We start from the raw sequence: 23186 nt of genomic DNA, 5'->3' as shown, positions 1-23186 counted from the left end.
CTGGCTGAAAATGCACCACTGCTATAACTTTCAGCTGGCTCCCACAACTAGTTCATCCTGTGGTTGAAAGAGCAGTAGCAGCATCTCAGGGGAGCAGGAGAGCGTACGTGCCTGGGTGATGAGGAGGAATGCCATAGTTCAAATTTAAATAAGGTTTGAATGAACATTTACATGCTGTGAGTTATAGCATTAGTGTCTGTACTGAAGTGGCATAAACTCAACTCCTTATGTTGCTTCCTTCATCTCCGTATTTTCTGTTGATCAAGGATGATGCCACTCATTATTTTTCTTGCTCATTTTGAGTCCGTGTTTTTCTGTTCTTCAGGCCTAGGCTGTCTTATTCCACGGAGTCTCTAGGAACTGTTTATTATACTGCTAGTGAAACTGAAATGATCATGCATGGGTTTTTTTCTGCTTACTGTTTTCACCCTTCTGGTCCCTCTTGACACCCATAGTCCTCTCTCTTTACCACCACTCTTAAGAGGTTCAGATTTTAAAATAACACATAGACTCTTTTTGTGTGTGTAACACAGCTTGATTCTTCTATATCTTCATCATTGGAATGATTAGATCTAGAAATATATACTGACTTTCCCATTTGATTTGAGAACTGAAACAGACGGTGGACACCATAATGGTGAGTACTACAGTCAAAACAGAAATAATAATATATAGCAGCTCAAATTTATACCACACTTTCTGTGTATATTGGCTTTTATAAGTAATTCTGGCTTACTGAAAAAAAACAGTGTTTTAGAAATAACGGCAATTCTAGAATAAGGTCACAAAATAAGTGTCATTAGTTGGCTTGATTTGTGCTCAAATTTTAATATTTTAAGACTGCTTCCTGACCTTCTCCAGCTGCATGGAAGAGAACTTAAAATAATCTCAAATTTCCAAATGGAGTGACCAGACCAATGCTTTCCATTACTTTGTGCTATTAAAAAGAGGTCCATTCCTAAATAAACAAAAAGAGAAAAGTCAGTGTTAAATGTCTTCAGTAGTCATTACTAACAGAGAATCATGCATTTGATCTCAATAGAAGCACCATAAATGTTTTATATATGTTTCGATAATAATAATTAATAATAATAATAATAATAGGCTTTAAATGTATTATGGGATAAAAGCCAGAAATCTATGAATTGTCCTCCATATCTTTCATCCAAAGCCACAGCTGGTCAAATTTAAAACAACTTCATGCTGTCTCTTCCTGCACTGCTCAGTATGACACTGTACTCAAGGTTTTTAATGTCCTAACATGAGTGTTCACAGACACTCGGCGTGCATCTGTGTGCTCGAGGTCTGCAAAGCTTGGAGAGATCATGCAACGGTGCTGAATGAAACCTATACAGGAGCAGGGTGCCTCACAAGCATTCTGGGCTTATTGTCTCTGCCTTGCTCTACTGCATCATCCATGCCATACAATCCCACTCAAACTTTTTCCTTCTCAACTTTCCTCTTCATAGGCCACACAAACCAGTTGTAGAGAGGTTTCTTTTGTTCGTTTCTCACCAAGGTTACTATCCTTTAATGCACCAGGTAATGTATCTCCAATAGGAGCTTAAACATTAGTGGCCACACTGCAAAAGACTGGGCCTGGGCACACAGGGGCTGGAGAAGCTCTTCTGGTTTGACCACTTGTGAGGAGGGTTGTACTGAGGTGATTGACTGGGGGGGTGCTGAGCCGGGCTCAACGACTGCAGGTATCTTCCAAAGCTCCAGTTTTTGCTAGGTCTGTTCTTTCCTCCGGATGTCTCTCTCTTCCCTCTTAGCAGTCCGGCTTTTCAACGTTCTGCTGCCAACTCTTTAGAAACTTGGCCACTTTTCCCCTTCATTTCTGAAGCAGTTTTCTAAAATTTATGAAACAGCAGGTTAGAGGGAATCTACACCAAGATGCTGCTGTGCATTCCCAGTCACAAACTCATAAACAGAAGGATTCTTAGGGCTGGTAACGTGTCTGTCCTGACTCTCCAGGGAGCTTTGACCTGCGTTTCAACCTGGCTCTCCTATTCCTTCCTGGACTTCAAAACATTCACTTCCAGAAATCCCCCTCCTTAATGATCATAAGATGGTCATGTCTCCTCAGCAAAACTGATCTTGGAACACGTGTTCCTCATTATATGAACTTTAGCTGTTCTTTCCAACAGGAGGGTGGCACAGTTATGGCTGAGTCTGTGTTCCCCTTTGGCTCCACGGCTGCCAGGCCTTGAGCCCTGGAAGCTCTGAGATCTAGCAGTTATGCTTAAGCCTTTTCCGCTGTCCAAGAGCATCTGTTTTCAGAACACAATTACTACTACATCTCCCATGAATTGAACAATTTTGAATTTTTATTGAGCAGCATTAATGGATTGTTTCATAACTTAATTTGAAGGGTTTGTGTCGGGTTTTTTTAATATATATATGTGTATATGTATACACACACTCTCTCTTCATATTGTACAGTGTATCGCCAGATATCACACTGAAGTCTTGTCAAGTGAAGAGGTATTTTTCTCATATAAAACTTTCCAGTTACTTACTCAGAAAGTAAACAAAAACTTAATTCTTGCTATCTAATGGCAAAAGAAATTAATTCTGTTCTACAAAGCAGGCTGTGCAGAGGTATTTAAAATGCACACTGATTTTACACCCTTAATTAGAAAAGCTATTTAACTTTGTTTTCTCTTATCAAGGCTTTGCACCTGAGCTGCTGTGAGTGCCTGTATGCCCATCTGCCCTACCTTAAGCATGTAAACAGATACATGTTCCTCAACATTTCCTGCCTAAGTCTGAGTTTCCCAAAACAGGGCCTAAGGGCAGCGTAAATTGCCAAGGAAACTACAGGGAAGGGAAAGAAAAGAATGTTGGTAAGCTGCTGTTTAATTGGTTAATAAATGGTAGCTAAAATATAAGAGGAAATGTTTAAAAGAACAAACTGCAATAAGAGACTTCTGGCAGGGTTACAGAGGGAAATCACAGGTGATACACGCTGAAGTTTGCAGATGCTGGGAAGGATCCACAATTTCTCTTCAGTGTTGAGACAGGAAACATTCACCAGACTGGTAGTCTTCAGCAGCTCTTAAAAACCCTCTATTTTATCTACATTTTGTTTCCACAGAAAGACTCAGTCCTGCTGTGCTGGTGTATCAAGCTGCATGTAAATCAATCTCCATATCTCTTCCTTTAAGCTCTGTATGACGTCAGTCTCTTGCCTTTGACTGCACTGAAAATCCGTGTGGTTTGGCTCCACTGGGAGCCTCTTCTGCACCTACCCTGCCAGTTGCTGATGCTGCTTTAAACACAGCTGATTAGATCGGCCTCAAGCAGGTTTAGATCAGCAGCTCTTTAAAGCAGGTATGAAGCCTGGTAGCTGGCTGTGTTAGGGCTCTAAGCACTGAAGTTCTGGGTTGGATGTAGGCAGTAGCAGGAAGACATTCCTGGGTTCTGCCCTTTCTATGTGGTACGATTTCTTGCCTGTGATATTTTCCCAAACCCTTTTGTTCTCTTTTTCTTACTTTCCCACTTCACATCCTTCCTTTTTCCCATGGATATGATTCAGGACCTAAAGTCTTTTTTACATATTTGATGATGTGCATCACCAAGATTAATTTTAAGCCATTTTTTTTTTTAGTTTTTGGCTGAGTTTCCACAGTTTCAGAAGTAGTTTTCTCAATTGTAATACTAATCACTTTCAAAGTCTTTTTGGTTGCTATTATTTCTTCAGCATCTCTAGTAAAATTTTGCCTCGCTACTGCATGTATCACTTTTTCTCCTTATTTTGTATCCCTGACAGCTGTCTAGGTGGCGTGGATGCGACTCATCCATCCTTCAGTTAGTAATGATTGAATAGAACAGGAAATGCTTCTACAGGGACTCATAAATGCTGTATCAGCACTTTGTTTGATCTTTTATATGGAAGTTTATTTATAATTCCTCTTTCATCTTGAAGATGAAATTAATTTTAAGCAATCCTGCCAACAGTTTCTGCAGTATATTTTGCTGGCTCCTTAGTGCAAGCACTTTAGTTATGAACACTGGTTAGTCTTGTCTAAATAAGTGATGACAGAAGAAAGAATGTTTTTCTGTGTGTCTTATGCTTTCAGTGGCACCTTCCCATCATCTTTCAGAGACCTGTATGCTGTGCAACCATGTGGCAACTGTTAGCAAAATCCCTTTTAGCATCACAGAAATGGCTAGGTAGGTGGGGCTTTAGGAAGAGAATAATGTGTCAGTTGAGGAGACTGGTAGCAAGTAGATCTTTAAACCCAGGACCTGGGCATAGGTGTTCTGCAGGAGATGTCTTCTACTTGTCTAGCTGTATGACTCCTAAGAAACAGAATTTCTCTGTACGCTTTGAAAGTGCCAAAATAGTGGCAACAGTACAGACTGGCTCCTTTTGAAGCTCTTTGCTTCCTCATAGTGGTTAGACGTTATTATCAGAACAAAGGCTGTGTTCTTCTGATTTTAGGAGCTGTGGCTGATGCACACCTCTTCCTGTAAACTTTCCCTATATTGGTTTTAAGGTTGACAGCTGTTGTCAGCTCTTCTCACTTAAGTATGACTCACTCTCACCTAATTCATATCCCCAGGAAGGAAAGCTTAGAGATGAGTGGGGAAGAAGGGAAATAATTTGATCTTGAAAGGCAAGGGAAATCTTGGTGAGGCAGGAGTATTTATTCTTATGTATGGAATCTTGCTGCCTAATGTGTGAATAATTCTTGTGCAGTACAAAAGGTCTTGCCTATCCTTTGCTATTTCCAGGTTTGTTTATTTTCATATGGAATACTGAACAGATCCAATCACTGCTGTTAAAAGGAGAAGCCTGTGTGCCATGAGGGATCCGTAATGTTTTCCTTTGCTTGGAAATTTTTTGAATGCTAAATTGCCTGTGTGTATTCTTCATAATGTACCATATGCAAATATTCTTCAGGAATTGATACTACCACTTCAGACAGTCAATATTTTCTATGTAAGAACTGTACGTTTCCTATACTGCCAAGAATGTATATATATATATCTATGAAGACTTAAGATTGTATCTTTTTGAGCAAGCCTCCTTCTTCAGTCATCTGAAACTTTCTTCCTGTTTCTCGAGTTCTCTGCTAATTTATTAGACACTTGTGTTATATTGTGTACTTTTTTGTATCAGCTGTATTGCTGTATTTCTCCTTTCTCTCATTAAAACCTGTTCTTCTCATCCTTCTACTGTGCTGCTTCATATTGGAAATACTTGCACTGTTGTCAGGTAACCTGGTCTGGTGTAGTGGGTCTGGCTGAGATGGAGCCAGACCAGTCCTAAAAAGCCAGTCATTCAGACTTCTATTTATATTCCACTGATCCCAACTTGTAATCAGTTTTACTGTATTAAGCTTCCCTTGGGTTATTTTGCAGCATAGTCCATGCTTTGATAAGATAGCGAAGAAGAAACCTAGAATGGGATACCCATGGTATAAGCAAATGGACAAGACACAAAAAATGTACTGAAAGATGAAGTTTGTCATCATGGATGGTTGGTTGTTTCTGCTGACATATGCTAATGAACCTGTGGTCCTCTGAGTGAAGTAAGTTTTGAGCAGAGATTTGGAAGAGGACTGTCTGGGCACTTTTGTCCTAGAAGTGCGGCCTTCGGCTTAATCCACCCAGTTCTCTATGCTGTCTCCATGCTTAACTCATCTTCCAGGTAGGTGAAGAGGAAAAAATTAATGCAGGGCAGGACCTGTTTGCTTACTTCCCAAACAAGAAAATGCCGTCTCACAAGAAATCACTTCATGAACCACTTCATCACTTCATGAGAAATGACAGTGCTTCTTTTATGTTCCCAGTGAAAAGTAAGATTTTCAGTGTTTCACTGATGCTAATCCCTTTTAGCAGTGCAGGATCTTCCTTGAGCTACAGCTGTACTCTCTATAGTATCTTTTCCACAGCATGTTATCCAGGTGGAAAGAGTTCAAAGGTCCATTGCAGTGGATCCAAGGTATTGAAATAAAGAAAGTGAACAGAACAGGCACATGCACCTCTCTGTTGGGTATTTGGCAATTTTTGAGGTTGGGAGGTTAGCTAGCAAGAGGGAAAATACAAGGAGCATCTGCTCTTGGAGAACCTACTGTTTCATCTGTAATTAGACATTTACTTAAGGATGAAATTAATCACATCTTTAGCACCACCTATATAAATATAGGAGTGTATATGGAAATAGCTATGTCACATGGCCTTCGTTTGCTCCCAGACTCTTCATCACCCTCTCGTTCATTAAGACTGGTTTTGTGCCCCCAGTTGCACCTGTCCATGTGCTCACAGCTTGTACATGCAAGAACTCTGTGGAATGTCCCACTGGTAGCATTTAAGGATTTCTTGTCATGGTGTTGTGGTAGCAAGGAGCAGAAACACACATGTAGAATAACCATGCTGGCTCTGACCACGTGTGACATCGGTTATACTTAGATTTAGGTTGGGAAAATGCCCATCTGTGTGACTGCATACATTTGCTTCTAAAGTTGCATTTAGGGATGATGCCACGGTGGGAAATATTTAGGAAAATTCTAGTGTGGAGAGGAACCAGCACAGGGAATTCCACAGACCAGTGCAGCCTTTCTAGTCATTCAGAGAAGTGTTTGCAAAAACACCCAGCCTAAAGCTAATCTGTCCTGACTGCAGTCAAGAAAGCTTGCTGCCACTGACTTGGAGGGAAAGCATGGTAGGCCAGTAATTAATGCGTTTGAAAATGCTACTGTTAATTACCTGTCATATTTAATCCCTGACTTTTCTACTATTCCAGTAATTGTTTTGTGTGCACATGTGAAGTGACTAGCCTCAGAGAACAGTGGCCTAAAACTATAATACGTGCTGTTTGCTGTTGTTGTTCAGTATAAATGAAATACATTGTTTTATTAAGCTAAAAAGAAGTACAAGAAAGGAACAGGCCTTCCGTGACCTGTGAAAGCTAGCTAAGAGCAGCTCAGCAAAAGACTGCACACTTCATTTGGGGCTATATCGTGTGTTGTTCTTTGCTGTGACTGCTGTCACCTGCTTTTACAGCTATTAACAGTAGTTTAACAGAGCATCAGCATCATCAATACACCCTACAAGTTGCATGGGTTACATCAGTAGTGGAATGCAGTGGCCTTTGCATTCATACCAGGCACTGTGACGTTCCAGTTTTATTACTGATTTGCAGCATCACTAAATTAAAAATAATTATATGGTTCCTAAAAGCTAAGTAATAAATACATTGCAGAATTTGCAATTATTTCCTCTTCTTTGTTTCTGCTTTGGAAACTCTTACAAGAGAGCTAACTGTTGCAGCATATGCTTTAGCTCCTGGGAATGCTCACTCTGTGAGCTGTATGCTCAGTATGCAGCTGTGAAGTATCTGACCATCTACTGCTATTTCTCCAGGTTATGCTTCTAAAGCTTCCCTGCAACTGTTAATTAAATGACGAAGCTAGTTGCCAGAAGGCACCTGGCTAAAGTAATTGGGCCTTTAATTGCAATTAAATTTTTATGCATAGTGCCAAAATGTAAATTGAACAGCCTGTAAAACAAATCAATTTTAGTCAGACATGCACAAAAGAAATGGGGGATGTGCCCAGAATCTTCACCTCTGTTTTGTTATTTCCTCCTTGCAAGTAACTGCCAGTAAAGATTCTGTAGCTCATCAGTTAAGGTTAAACAGTCCTCACTGTTGAATGGGACAGGAAGGAATATGCAAGATGTAAAATCTGCAAAGACACCAAAAAGGTGCCGATGCTTTGATATTGACTGCTGTACTTGCTGCTCTGAGTCACAGTGCTTTATATTTAAGAAACTGAACAAAGAAGCCAAAGGTCTCAGAATGAAGTGATTTGAAAACCATGATGATGGAAGAAATACCTGAACTTAAAGTCACCTGGAAGACAGTAACCCATGTGATAATCACTCCTTGTCTTAGCTATTTGTTTTTGAAGGTCTGTAGTTGACTTGCTGTACCCATTGAAAATATAATTGGCAAAGAGTAGCTTTCCTTGGATGTACATCTGCCAAAGAAGAGAACAAAAAAAAAATGCAGAATTGGCAAGAGCAACCTTTTACTCTTAATGAAGATGATAGGTTGAGAACCAAAGAAGGTTTTAATGTAGCCTGACTTACAATTTAGTATATCTTACAGCTTTCACTTTGCATGACTTTGTTATATAAAATACTTTATTTCATTTAAGAAGTTAAAAAATAAAACATTTTTCTAGTCCCTCCATGATCTCAAAACACAGCACACTGGAGTGTATGAAACAACATTTTGCATGCTGCTTCATGGACTACCAAAACCCACCACCATCCATCCAGATAATATTTCAGTTTAGGTATGGCAAAACATGATGTATTTGAAGATGAACACAGACAAATACATTAGGCATAAGAAAAAAACTGCTATTCGTTTGATTTTTTTCTTTCTTTTTGTATGTTAACTAAATATTTTGGGGGTTTTTGTTTGCTTTGTTTTTTACAATAGAAGGTATCCTACTGTAAACTTTTATAAGTAGCAATGAACTTTCCTGTTTAAATATTGTATCTCATTGGAAACAGTTTTCTAGAGAAGAGGAGGTCATTTGACAAGTGATTGTAAATCTACAGGAATTAACTAGGCCTGATGTTCAAAGCCATAATTCAAAATGCGGGCAAAATCTGAAACATCGGCAATTTTCTCTCCCTGGAAAAGTCAACCTGGAGACTAAAGGTAATTCAGAGTTGTTTAGAAAGATCCAGAAACATTTTCCAACTCTATTTCCACAGTTGCAAACTTGCTTTTGATTCTGAAATATGTTTCATGATGTCTCAATCATTTGCATGCTTCCAGAAGCTGTCATTTGTAGATGACTCTTAGCATGATATTTTCAGCAAAACAGATGAGTTAAAAGCCAAATTCTGTTTTGTGCTAGAACCTGAAATTACTAAGCAAGTCAGATTAATGATGCATTTTGTTTTAAGATCTCAACAACTGAAAGGAAGTGGCCTTCTGGATTTTTAGAGTATTTCTATTGGGTTTGGATCAGTTTGTTGGGTTAGGCCTTTTGGTTTCAATGTTCCCAGACTCAAAATTATCAGTGCAAGTTCAAGAAAAGATAAATACTTTTTCCATGTTTTGCAAAGACTGTTCCAAACAGATATAACACATGGACGATCTCAGAATTAGGGCTTAAAGAAAAGCCTGTTGAAATATTAGATACAAAAAGAATGAAGGCTGGAGCACCAGCCTTTTCTCAGTCAGTAAAAAAAGAGCGACATAGTTGGGCCAGATTCTCACTGACATAAAGGCCTGTGTCATTGTTCTGGCAGTGTAAAGGTGCCTTTGTTTAAGTGAAAATTGGCTTAATTGAATTTAAAACTTCATTTAAGCTGATGTACTATCCAAAGCTGCTTGTGTTGTGGGATGTTCCCAGTGTCACACAATTGGAAACATTTGGCTTATTTCATGGAAACCCTCAGCATGCAGGACTCCAAATCAAGACTCTTTGAATATTTGAATGCATATTCAGGTAACAATGGATGTATTCACTAGAAGGAAATCCAGAGGACCACTGAATTGTCTTCATCTTATGCTCACACAAATATGTATTCATCTGTAATATAGCCAGTAATGAACATGACATAGAACACTGCTTTTGCCTGGGGGAAAAAAAAAAAAAAAAACCAAAAAACCAAACCCCCAACATTTTATATCATGCATTTTGCAGTTTTATAGGCAAAAATTATTATGATAGCACTGTTTTACTCAACTCTGAAACATTTTTCTTTCAGTCAAGAAGCCTGTCTCATTACGACGAAGAGCTGTATTTACCCGATTGTGCGAGGAGCACTCACAGCAGCGCAGATTTGGAAGTGGTGAGCAGTTTAACACGTTACTCTGTGACACAGGTTCTCATTTTTCCACTCCCTTGCTTAAATCTAATGTTGTGAGCAGTGTCAGCATCATAACAAAGGGAATCCTATAAGCTCTCCTTGGGGCACAGTTTTGAGTGTATGTCAGCAGGTGGAAATGGCAACATTTGGCCTCAGCTGCTGATTCTGTGGCTATATGTACCCCTTTATGTCTGCATGTTTTCCCCTTGAGGCAAACTCTTTGCATTCATTTGTTCTGATTTTCTTGACTCTCTTGACTTTCCTATTCTCTTTTCAGTTTCTTCCTCATACTGCACTTGTACCTATTTTCTTTTCCTGCTTCTTACTTTTTTTCATAATCAGTGTCTCATCTTACTTCCCATAACTGGTCTTACCTCCCCTTCCCTATCATATTTCTCATTACACAGATCCTTCTGATCTGACACCCAGTCTCTCATACTTTTCTGTTATCTCTATTATCATTCTGCCTCAGTTCTGCATGTTCTTTCCTTGATTGTGGTGGGAACACAGAGAAGAAACCTCCAGCTACCTACAGCCCAGCTTGCTGCCTCTGCTCCATGCACCAGGGATTTGTGCTTTGGTTTGGTCATCACACCCTGGTCTGTTCTAGCCTTTGGGTTCCCCATACAGATAATCTGAATTAGCTTCCACTTGCTGCTGCAAGCCCTTACATGTTGTGTTGTCCATTTGAAGTGCCTTTCACTGCCACATTGATAAGGAAGCAACACACAACACTCCTTTCTTGTTGGCTCTGTTTAACCACTGGCATTGTCCTACTGCCAAAATGTGGTGGGGTGCATACCAGTTTTGTTATTTCATTTAGAGCTCTGACTCTGTTTCAGTGTGGCTAATGATGGAAACTATAGCAAGCAGATAGGGAAGGAACCTTTTGCTGCTGCAGGATTGCCTAGGGAATGCTTTGAAAATAACACTGCTATTCTCTGATACATATGTGTTCTGTAATTGTACAAAGTGAAGAGGCTGATAGAAGGGGTAGATAAATCTATTCCAAAGATGATCTGATGCATGCATACACAATGCATTGGAACGTTTCTAAGTGAATATAAATGAGAAGGCTGCCTCTGGCAATCACCATCACTGTCAGAGGAATGTAGCCCTTTCTATTACAATTCACCTGGTTGATCCTGTGATGTTATGACATGGAGGAATTTCATTATTCCTTCCACCACAAGCAATCAATTTGTGCCTTCAAGCATAAAATTCAAGCATGCTTGCAGCTTTGCTTTGCTTGCATAATACATAAATGTTACCAGTCAAAGTTTTCCACTGTTTTTCAAATTCCTGCCGCTCTCATTATGGACTTCTGTAGCATATGAATTTCACAGGCCGGCATTTTATGTCATGAGTAACAATTTTATCTTCTACAGGGTATCTTTCTGACTTGGTTAACTCCTAAAACACCAGGAATTTATAGAATTTACAGAATAAGAAGGTTCACTAGCAAGCAGCTCTGAAGGGCAACTTTTCTCAGTAGGTATAAACTGGCATAGCAGAGCTCTTACCCCTACTGGGGTAAATTTAAGCCAGCGTGTTTTAAAACCCAAGTCTTTAGTGAAAGCCAAGAGATAAATTTGGATGGCAGCATTCTGGAGTGGGGGAGGTTCTTTCTCCTCTCAGAGCTAAACACAGTTCTGGCAAATAGCCTCAGACTGAAATTCTTGAAGGAGTCATAATAAGCAAGCCAGGTCAAAGAGGAATGGTTTTTTCTCCCTGACTAATTCGTCTACATGAAAAGGTGAAAGGTCAAAGATGAACTTTAATACTAAGGAAATTCAGAACTTCAGAGCAGTAATATGTCAGGACATTAAAAAAAAGTCCAAAAAAAAGTTTTATTGTTGGCAACAGTAAGTTGGTTTTATAAGCATATATATCTCTGTCCTGATTCCTTTTAACCTTTGGGAGAAGGGGAACTTTAATATATTAAACACAGACATTAAGCAATCCATAGTTGGGGTTTTGGGAGTTCAGTCCATACTTTTCCCCATATGTGCCTGTCTGCATCTTTCCAGCCAACTAAAGGAGTAAAATGAGGCTGCCTTCAAGTAATCACAAGTTCTCTTTCCCTGACTTTTTTGACCAAGACGATCATTCTCGAGGTTAACTACCTTCTTCCTTCTGTCTAGGAATATTTCATGCAGATTAGCAAACTTCACATGTTCCTATTATAAAAACAATTCTGTTGATTCAAACTGCCCCTTAAAGAAACAACTTGACAAATTCATGGCTATATGTGCATGTGCGTTCAGATGTTCAGTTAAAAAAGATTTGATCACACTAAAGCTCATTTAAATTTAATCACCAGAGTTGAAATACGCTTAATGAAAGCTTCATTATCTGTTTGGGTTTTGTGGTACCACCCTTCTTGGGCTGGTAATGTACAAACAAGATGGTTGAGCTGTCCTTTTCATGTTATAGATTATCTATGCTGATGATGACATACAACTTTTAGTCATTGTGGGGTGTGCAAATAGGAATCTAACCTGTGAAATACAAAGTATAAGTTGTAAGCTCAGCAATGCTGGACTGGCCAACTGTGTATCAACCAGCAAGAATCGACAGGAAAGTAAGGGGAATGACCAGAGCTCCGGAAAATATGACTTATAAAGAAAGGTTGCATAACCTGTGCTTATTTAGTATACAGAAGTGAAGACCGAGTGTGGGAGTATAGTTATGGGAGACAGAAGGGACATAAAAATACGACCTGCTACAGAAAGAAAGAGAACGGCCTGCTTTCCACATCTATGATAAACAGAGCAAGAAATAACATGCTTTAACTACAGGAAGGAAAATTAAATAGGAAAATCTGTCAAGCAATATGAGTATAAAGTATTCAGATGTATTTTTGTAAGGATATTGTGGCTTTTCTATCACTGAGTCTTTATGAACAGGTTAAGCAGAGAGAGTGGAATTCACCTCACCTGCAGCTGAATCCCATGGGAGAGAAACAGGCATTTCCAGCATGTGATTCATTTGAGCCACTTCCATTATACATTGGCAGGAGATTAACTGTACTGTGGAAGTGCCTGTTTCTCTTTGGGGGCTGTGAAAGACTTTAGAAAAATGATTCGAGTCTAAAGGTTTGTTTTGTAGATGTCTACAGCTCTGTCAGGTCTGTACCATCTCTTGTCTCCGTAACAGCACTGACATAGTTGATTTTGTTCTGGTGAAAATGGCCAAGCTGGATGACCTAGATTGTTTCTAGGCTATGAGGGAAATGAAGAACTGTCACTGCAGATCTGCCCAACTAAAGACCTAACTGAAAACAAAAGTTGCCTGTTCAGTAGGACGACAGTGACAAAAATTTGTTATTATTTAATGGCTGCTTGGCTGAGTAATTTGGAATGAGATAATGAATAACTGAATGGTTAGTAAATAAACAAGTACATTATCACCACACAATGAGCAAACCAGCATTCTTAGTCAAAGAAGTCAATAGTAGAAGCAGCATAGAGACTGATTATCCCGTAAATTCCTGACTATGGCCTTTCCAGAACAGCTTTTGTGAAACAGAAAACTGTGCACTTGCTGAATGTATTGTTAAATTCTGTGTATAAATAGAGGATTCAACATCCTAGGCTTATTTCTTAAGCATTATTTTTACTGGAGAAAGATTACTAAAACCACCACCTTCTTGATTATCTGCAGCAGAAAATGGCAGAAACAATTTTGAATTATATTCCCAGAAGACTCCCATTCAACTCTTGAATGCAGAGAAGTCCAGACTCACTGAATGGCCTCAATGGTACAAATTCCCTCCATGCTATTGATAAGCTGCAGAAACAGCGCGAAGCATTCAGCTTGTATCTTGTATCATAATGAGTGCACTTGAAAGGCCGGCAAGGCTGCAGGGCAAATGCAATTATAGAACTCAGCCTTCCTTTAAAAAGTTTTGAATTTTGAGGTCAGCTGGAATGAAATGGATTTCCTTCACCTTCTTCAGGGCAGTACTCTGTTTTTCAGGGGAGAAGAATTATGAAAACCTCATCTGTGAAGCTTCCCATACTGATAGTTTAGCCTGACTTGTACGATTAATTATAATATTTTCAACCTCTAGTCACCAAGGAATGGCAATAAAAAAGTCACTAGTGGATCTAATTAAATCTTTATTACATTTCTCATTTCAAACCTCCATGCTAGAACACTGGCTGGGGAGGGGGAAGCTTGGGACAGGTTAAGGTCAGGCTGTGGTTTCACCTGACCTTTTCTGGAAGTCTTGTACATATTTACATCTCCAGGGGAAAAAGCATGGATTCTCCTGCTCTTCATCCTAGGCCTTGCATCTGTGCTTGGATGTCTGATTTTTCCACAGATCTCTGTTTATAGGTGTGTATGAATTTCACCACTAATGGCAAATGCAGCGAGTGTTGCTGAGGGCAAGCTTTCCTCCCTTCCTGCTTTGTTCCCTCTTTATTTTTTCCTCTTCTAGCTTCCTCATGCATTTGGAGGACTTCAGTCTGTGATTCACACTTTGCCAGTTAACAGTGGCACTAACTGGGCACACTGCTGCTAGCTGGAGAGGCCAGTTACCTTTGTTATTGTTTGGGATGAACAAAGGATCCGGACTAACGGATTGAAATCTAAAGCTGCTGCTTTCCATCTGTGGCTACGTGGCCGCACTGCAAGTGAGAGCCAAGTAAACGTAAGTAACTTCCACAGCTCATGTTGCATTCTTCAAGTGCAGGAACACATTTCCAGACCCATGGAACTGGTTTTGACCTAAAGTTGCCTTCTTCCCTCCGTTACATCACAGTGTCAGTCTGACATGCTCCAGAAACTAGAAAATGCAGTCTTTAGGAATTGTGCTGCTAGCACTCAGTCAGTCACATCTAGAGATGATCTAAAAATCTAGAAATGTAATCATTCAGTGCCAGTTCCCCTCAGCCCGCTCCCACGATGTTTAACCATCATTCTATGCAGTACAGCACTGATGGATGAAAGCTAGAGTATTGTGTTAAGTTCATCCTTAAAGTGGAACAGCACTGTGTGTTTGCATGTGCATTTGGATGTAAGCACACCATGCTTTGTTATTGTTAGGTTCTTATATTTGTTATCCAAGTAATTTATTTGTAAATAATGTATGATTATAAATTTGTGAACTACACAGAAAAGACATCTACTTTGGAAAAAAAGGGGAATGAAAATCCTATGGGAAAGAAAATAGCAGGAACGTTTTGTGTTTGGTCGTTGTTTTTTTTTAACTCAGCACAAACAATGCTTCTGAAAAGCCACTTCTTGCAAATAAAATAAAAACTTTGGTTCCCTTCTGCCTCCTGCCCATCAAACACACAGCTCCATAACATTCTGGAGGCACAGGAATTAAGTCCTGGCTGAAGATCTTTAGATGGGGGCATGGGGAGAGAGGGGAATTGTCCATATGGCAGGAAGTGCATACCATGATCAGAGAGAAGCAACTGCCCCTGGGAGCAACTGCATTATTGTAATGCTTCTGTAAAACCATTTCCTTGAGGCATCTAAAAGACTATATAGAAAGCTGTCTAAAAGCAAATGTTTAACATCATACAACATTCCCTTCTTGCCTAATACATTCATTAAAACTTGAACTTAATTCTTTTTCTCTGAAGCCATGAATTCCTTCTCTTAAACTCACTTGTATTTATTTAGCTGAACAATAGTTATTTTAGTAGGAAATTAAGGATGGACTCTGTCCTTCTAAGTGTACTAAGGGTAGCCTTTTGATTCATTAGATACAGAGGACAATTGTGTTTCATTTTGAAGTTTTTTTCCTAATCATCTGAGGAAATTCCCAAGGACCGAAGGAAATTAGTTATCTGCCTCAAGAAGAAAGCATGTAAAATTAAGTACATTTTTAATCCTACTTTTACACAGTTTGAGAGAGACCTTCCTGGGAATATTATTTTTGCCTTATTGAAGGTTTACAAATTTAAATATATACAAAATTGTTTGATACATTTAGCTGAGGATGATTTCAGAGGCAAAGAACCTTCTCCTCATGAACTCTGCATTTTCCCCCCTAATCCCTTTATTAAAGTTTTAACCAAATTAAAGCAACAACCTTGCACATGCTGGTGTAAAAGCAGCTGTGCAGGATTATACTAAAGGCTCGTGTAATCTGTCCAGTACTCTGTCCCTGCAAGTGGCTGGTAGCTAGGGGAGGAGTGGAAGAGCATTTATAAGAAAATCCTATTCTTTGTGACCCATATCAGCCATAAGCAGTTAACAATTCAGGGATTTCCTCAACCAAAAGCTGTGTCTGGGCCATCACATTTGATATGTGCCAATGGAGATAACCTTTGAGAATGTATCTAATTCCATTTTGAACACACTTATGCTTTTGGCCTCCACGACATCCTGTGGCAAAGAGTTCCACAATTTAATGATGTGCTGTGAGAAAAAGGACTTCCTTTTAGTTTCAATCTGCTGCTTATCTCTTCATTGGTGCCTGTGTTTTAAGAAACAATCAATAATTAGTTCTTATTCCTTCGCCATACCATTTTTGCTTTATAAAGCTTTCTTGTATCTCATCTTAGTCTCTTGTAAGCTACCCTATTTAGCCCTTCCTTGTACGAACAGCCATTCCATATTATATCTTTTTTTGAGATGTGGTGAAGACAGTCACGTGGTATGTCCCAGAATCTCAAGAACATTTTATTTACCCTTTAACTAACATTCTGTTTACATTATGACTGTTGCAAAGCACTGATTGGAAGTTTTCAGGGATATGTCAATGAATGAGTCTTAGATTTCTTATTTCAGTGTTAAGAGCTATTGTGTCCATCTTTGCATCTGTATAAATAATTATGATTCTTTTCCCCCATGTAAATTACTGTGCACTTATTGACAGTGACTTTCATACACCAACTGATTATCAATTACTGAGCATCACATGATCCTTCTGGAGCTCTCTGTGATCAGCTTTGAACATTCCAGACAATCAAGTGTGACCTGGAATTTTGTCACGTCTGACACATGACTGATTTTTCAGAACTACCAAAAAATGAGAGTTGTATTCTACTCTGAATGTAGTAACTTCATTCTTAATGATTATTACTTCTAAACTGTAATCAGGCCAGTCCCAGTTCTTCATCAGAGGTCATGCTGTTGTACATCAGAAAAGAACCACAGCTTATTTTACGTTTCAGAACTTCCGAATATTATTTATTATTTTGCTGTTGAGCTGCTCTGGAAGTGACTGTGGCCCTTTCCAATTTGTGACTTCTGGTAGAGTTGCATTTGACAGCTTCTTATCTTCCTCCTGGTCTTTGCAAGTCACTACTGTACGCAGATAACATAAGGAGAGCTGGAGCTGCTACCTCTAGCAGGCTACCTTAGTGCCCCTTGGTCTATAGAGAATGCTCGCATCCTGCAGCATGGCTTTGGTCAAGTCTTGTCCAAAGAAGCCAGTCCTGTGAAACTGTTCTGAATTGCTACTGCCCTTGGTAGATAAAGCTGTTCTGGTAGAGCATGGAAACAGCTGGGTGAGTCTGACTGGGAACTGCTTGAGGAATACCTCCCTGGAAACGGCAAAGGCAGCTCCATCTGTATAGGATGTTCACTGTAGGGGTTGTAGCCAGGTGAAATAGCTCATCCCTTTGGGACTTTTTGTTTGCTTGGACTGATTATTTACCATCTGAGACACATTGTGAGTATTGACAGAAAGGACTATTAACACATTCCTTCTAAAAACAAACTCCATTCTTCCTTAAACAACGGTTAGTTTCTTGTTCAAGCAAAAGGACTAGCCACATTGCCTTTACCATTCAGTTTTTAAAAACAGTAATTAAGACCATGCTGACACTTTAATTAGGTTTCAGGTACTCCTCATGCATCTTTTGTTTATATCTGTCTGTATCTGGGTACAGACTGAAACTGAGTTTGTACTGGTGGCTAATCTTCGTAGCAGTGAATTATAGGTAAAGTTAAAAAAAAAAAAAACCAACCCAACCCAAAATGCTGCACATATACTGTAGAATGTCTTTAAATATTTTAAAAAACAAGAGTAGTTTTTGAGCTGTTCTAAGACTTAGTCAGTTCATCAGCCACAAATAAAATTGCCTGTTATCCTGACTTTTCTTTCAAAAATGATAAATTATTTTCCTATGGGAATGCAAAAGGGTAACATGGACCAGAAACAAACTGCATCTCTGTGGTTGGTTACCTGATTTCCTCAGAGCTGTTAACAATAATTTTCACCAACTGTGGGTCATTCATACTAAAGCATATCATCTTCTACAACAGGCCCTCGGTTCATTGTGTATTTTACAGAGCATTTCCCACTTAGTCTCCTTCAGCTTTATAAGCTACATATAGTAGGTGTGAAAGAAGTTTTGGGGTTTTTCTGCAATTTTTTTTCCTATTTATTTATATCACTTTGACACCAGAGAGGAAAGAAAATGTTGTTAATATTACCAGGAAAAAAGAAGCTGTATGCTTAAGACTTTTATCTTCTTCAAGACCTGTTCTGTGGTATTACCCACAGCTAAGCAATGTCAGATAGGCTGCTGGTGTCACCCAGTGGACAGAGAAGTTGATCACAGATAGGTGTCATGTAGATAAGTTTTTCTTTCTCCAGGAATAACGTGTTCCTTACAGAAACAGCCTTAATTTTACAGTAGTTAAGCCGATATTTGAAAGGTCCTCTGTTCTAATGCCATTACTAAAAATATGCAGAGCAAACACAGGAAGCAGTACTTGTTCCTCACCATTATTAGGAAGCGAACAAAGAATAACCAGACAACAATTAGTGGGTTCTCTCTCCTACTGGGAGAAAGTAGGTAAAATAACCAAGCAAAACAGTGTTTGTGCTGATGTTTACGGAAAGATGTGAGGATTATTGAAATCCAATTATAATGCAATTCTGTGAGATGCAAAACAAGATTGCATTTTCTTAGCCTAATAACAGCTTGCAACAGAGGTGAACAGCTTGTCAACAGAGGTGAACAAGACCTGGGGAATCCTCCCCTCACAGTGTTACAGTAATGTATTTCAAAACATGCAATGTATGCTTTGCATAAAAAACTTCAGTAGAATAAATCACGAATTAATCTCTTACAAGAAATTCTAATGTTTCCAGACCACATATGAAAACTATACAAGTGCTTAAAACTAACTTCAGTGCATGTTTCATCATAGACTTCTTCCTGATTTGCAAAGAGTACTTCTCAGAATGTTAGAAAACAAAAGATTTTCCATTTTTTAAAGACTGAAACACGCTGTTCTGCCATGTGCTTCAAGACTTTTTGCCATAGATGAAGCAGAAATGGGGTTAAGTGCATATAGATGGCTAGACTTAACCTCTGAACTCCAAAGGAAGAAATCATGTTCTTTTTCTAATGCTGTGGCAACTAGGACATGCTTCTTGCCCCTTGCAGGTGAATGAGGCTGACCTGATGCATTGTAAATTCTGAACTGCTAATAGAAAGAGGAGAGTTGGGGCTGCTGTGACAACATTCTGTAGTCCTCGAGAAGGAAAATTAGCATTCCACTCTCCTGATGGACCAAATACTCATGACATGGGGCAATCCCAAAGTCACTCATTTCTAACCAGATCACAATAATAGCATTAAAATTTAAACAATTGACTGTAATGATTTTAACATACCAAAAACATGCCAGGAGCTACATTATGTCTCTTTTCCAATAAGGAACCCTTGTGATCTGTAAATGCATCTGCAGAAGCGATATCATATTTGAGGAGGCGAAAGGAATCCAGATAGCCCTGAAGCAACAAGGGAAGTACAATTATATAATTAAGCAGGTGGTAAATTTTGCCTGACCAATTAAGCTAGTAACATTCCTTCTAAACAAGTCCTTATGAACTCAGCTGAATTCTCTTTCAGACCAGGTAGCAATGGTTCCTTACACTGTAAGTTTGATGACAGAGGCTTCTAAATTTCTCAGTTTCTCTTTGTGGGTGTATTTCTCTCTTCCTAAAGGAAACAGCACCTCTGATTTATAAAACTAGACTTCACAGTTGTGAGAACCGGGGTGGTAACTGGTCACTGTGCAGCCTCCTTATGGACTTGTCATAATCCTCTGGAATCCTGACTTATAAAAGTCTTGTGCTCCTGCCATTAGTGGACAGGGGCCAACTACAGGACCACACTGTGAGACAAGGAGGCAATACACAAGCCTTTTTTTCCACTGATTCCCAGTTAGGTTTTTGGGTCAGGCTTCCAGGAAGAAAGACCAATATGAAAATTAAGGTCTGAAAACACACTTCCTTCCTTCCTCCTCTTTTTATATAAAATGTAGGTATTTAATTCAGATGTAGCCTTTGTTTCTTGGACTAAAAATCCTGCTTGTGCTGAAATGCATGGAAGTTTTCTCAAAGATTTCATGAAGGCCAGAATTTGACCCCTTCTATGCTAACTTTTTCAAATGCAAATCAGAAATTATAGTTGCTGTGTGACCAGTTTCTCAAGGAATGGACAAATAAGACATAGTGAAAGAAGTAATTTTAATGCCTTAATTGGTACTGAAGCTGCAGCTACGCAGACTCAAATCCTCTTAACATTTTAATTTCAGTGCAGCTCCACTAATGTCTAGTGACAAGCAGAAGATTTTGAATACAGCAGTCACTGATGTTTACTGTTGTGCCCACAATGTCAAGATGATAAAAATGCCTTTTGAGTCTCTACTGCCATTTCCACTGTTAGCTTTATTGAGAAATTTTCAGGTAATTTTAACAATAGACAATGTCTGGGAGACATGGAAACAAGAAACATTCCTTGTTTTAAATTGTTTATCATATTATCTATCTTCAGCGTTTTTCCCTTCCAAACTTTAACTTACTTGTATTTCCAGTCCTTCTAAATACAGACTTATACAAAGACACTTTGTGCTGTGTATTTGCTTAGTACTTGGCCATGTGAATGTGAGGACAGGGTCTTGTATTAAATCACTACTCACTAAGTTTATACTGTAAGGAAAATTAACTGGTTTGAAATTTTCTAGCAGCATGCTTCTGTGTGGAATTTTTTTCATTCATTTTTATTAGAAATTGCTGATTCCTGGAAGCCAAAATGTTTCAACAAAACAAGATACTTTGTCACACTGCTACCAAATCACAGGTTTCTGCTCAAGCTATATAGGAGATTGTTGTGGTTACTAATCCTTGGGGCCCACAATGCCACAGTAGGCACACACACGCACCTCACAGGTTTTCCTGGTACTGTTCCACAAAGCTAAAAAGCCCCCCAAAACTCAGTTCTAGGGATTTTTAACCAAGGTTTGAGATCCCTACTCTGTATCAAGGGTTTATTCGGGGTTACTCCCTCAGCAGTTTCAGAAAAAAGAATGATATGAGGAATTCCTCTATGTTGGGAATAGCAATTTACTCCATCTTCAAAGATACAGATTCAAGCAATATTTAGTTTTCAGAAATAGTTTTTTTTTAAAATACTCTTTTTTTTTTTTTTTGTAGGAAACTCTAGCATTTCTAAATTTCTTTTCTACTTTTGAAATATCTTTTTAGTATTAAATTTCCTGTAGAACATGTATTTGGAGTGGGTGTCAGTTAGTCATTTCTCTAGAGACAACTTTTTAGGTATTTTAGCAACCAGATAAACAGAAAATTATCCCAAAAAGACTCTCTAAAGTTTTCAGCCATGTGTTGGAAAAATTATTTACTGTCTGATAAAACCCACCTGAGCACAAGGCATACTTCTGTTCTTGTTCTTTCTTTTATACAGCTGCTCTATCTTGTCTTCACTGGGATCCTTGTTTGTTTGTGAAGAAGATGAGACACAGACCACTATAACCTGCTCCTTAAAGGACATCTGATTGTTAATGAGGTGATCATACTCCAGGTCTGACACATAGGGAATCCAATGATTACTGCAGCTGCATGTCTTTCCTTCCTCCCCCATCATAATTCTTCGAAGCACAGCAGGACAAACAGCTTGGGATGTGACCCACAGCTTGTCCCTGCCATGAGGAAGAGAAAATATAGGTGAAAGTGTTGACAAGATATGTTGTCAAATAAATCAAGTACAGATTGAGGAATAATTTAAAATCATCTCTATAAACGACAAGCCTAAGCCCAGCCATCCCCTGTTACGTAAGGCGTGCAGTCATCTAAATGTTTCAGGTATTTCTTAAGGTCTGATGCAACCATGAGTGCTGTGGAGGTCCTGGCTTCTGCTGAAACACAGCCTCTGAAACGAAGCCGACATGAGAAAGAGGGATGTGCTTTAACCAGATGAGCTAGCCAGGCAGGCTTTGGTAGCAGTCAGGAGCAGACTACAAAGGCTACTCCGTAATTATTTGAAGGTCTCATAGGCACCTCTTATCTCAGAGAGCTGATTGTAGTATGCTTATTTTATATTCGTGTATATGTGCTATGTGTGTTCGTATTATTTGTCTTTCATGAGTGTGGTGAAGACTCATTTGTTTGAGAAGTCGTTTAACATTTTTGGGGGATTCTGTAGGTTGCTTGGTCCTGTAAAGCAGGCAGCAGGAGTGCCAAGTTCCAGAGCCTTATCTCCAGACCTCTTGTGAAGACATTGTGTCATCAATAAGAACCTGCCACACCACTCTAGATGATGGTATCTTTTGAACACAACTTCCTCATAGTGAGAACAAATCCCCTGAAAGGTTTGGACCAGAAAAAAAAAAAAAAAGGAGACACTAAAGCCCATAGGCCTCCCCTGTGGCCTTCTGAAGCTAATGGAAGTATTGTTGCTGTATTTGGGGATGTTGGATCAATCCCTAAATGGCTGTGCCAAAAGAAAAGCATTAAAAGAGAAACAACTATGAGGAGCACTGGCCTGAATTAGAAGTTGTACTGGAGGGAGCAGAAGGAAAAAGGAAATAAGTCTAAAATAACTGCATCAGAGAAAAGAGTCCGTAAGGGATCTCATAGAGAGCAGGAGAAGGCAAAATTTTGGTTTTCAGCTTCACATGTATGTAAAACAACATTACTGTTTCAGCATACTAGGAGCAATAATAAAATACTTGAGATTTATGGTATTTTTACTTTATTAGTTGAGCTACAGACTAGTCATATGAAATGAGAAGTACTTTGTTCCTTTAATTTTGCTCATTTTTAAACATTGCTGAGTTTGTAAAAAGGCACTGTTACTATTCATCTGTAGGAAAGTCATCAATAAAAGCAGACTTGCCTCAAAGACACAAGGGAACCTTTAGCCACCAAAAATACAGTGAGAAATCATGTCACCTTGTTTTTCTGTTATGAGAAACTGTAGACAAAGCATGAATGACAGCTGTGGATTACTTAGGTTTGAAAAGTTACTACTGCTTTTGATCCATATGCAGTGCATCCTATGCAATGGTGTAATGGCTTGGAGGCATATATGAACTACCTAATCGTA

The 23186-nt window shown here is 39.0% G+C and overlaps 1 protein-coding gene across 1 annotated transcript; it reads right to left on the bottom strand.

The window, feature by feature from the left end:
• Positions 1–326: 326 nt before the first annotated feature.
• On the bottom strand, positions 327–22564 carry CUNH3orf20 (chromosome unknown C3orf20 homolog). Its single transcript, XM_033010151.2, has 4 exons — positions 21501–22564; positions 19454–19570; positions 7852–7994; positions 327–958 (listed from the first exon to the last, which is right to left on the bottom strand). Exons 1-4 carry the CDS (start codon positions 21723–21725, stop codon positions 928–930), a joined length of 516 nt encoding a protein of 171 aa, XP_032866042.1. The 5' UTR covers positions 21726–22564; the 3' UTR covers positions 327–927.
• Between the last annotated feature and the right edge of the window lie 622 nt (positions 22565–23186).

Source organism: Tyto alba, unplaced genomic scaffold (genome assembly GCF_018691265.1).
Source record: "Tyto alba isolate M040663 unplaced genomic scaffold, T.alba_DEE_v4.0 Super-Scaffold_2, whole genome shotgun sequence".
NCBI classification, from domain to species: Eukaryota; Metazoa; Chordata; class Aves; order Strigiformes; family Tytonidae; genus Tyto; species Tyto alba.
Note: the sequence above shows the minus strand (reverse complement) of the source record. Positions and strands in the feature narration are given on the sequence as shown.

What these genes read in the sequence shown, in the direction of transcription:
- CUNH3orf20 (XM_033010151.2), bottom strand. Translation starts at nt 21,725, where the DNA reads ATGATGGGGGAGGAAGGAAAGACATGCAGCTGCAGTAATCATTGGATT. An exon ending in TAGCTCCTGGCATGTTTTTG is followed by an intron (nt 7,995 to 19,453) that starts GTATGTTAAAAT and finishes CTTCTTTGGCAG; the next exon opens with ATGTACATCCAAGGAAAGCT. An exon ending in CCAGGTGACTTTAAGTTCAG is followed by an intron (nt 959 to 7,851) that starts GTATTTCTTCCA and finishes TTGTTTATTTAG; the next exon opens with GAATGGACCTCTTTTTAATA.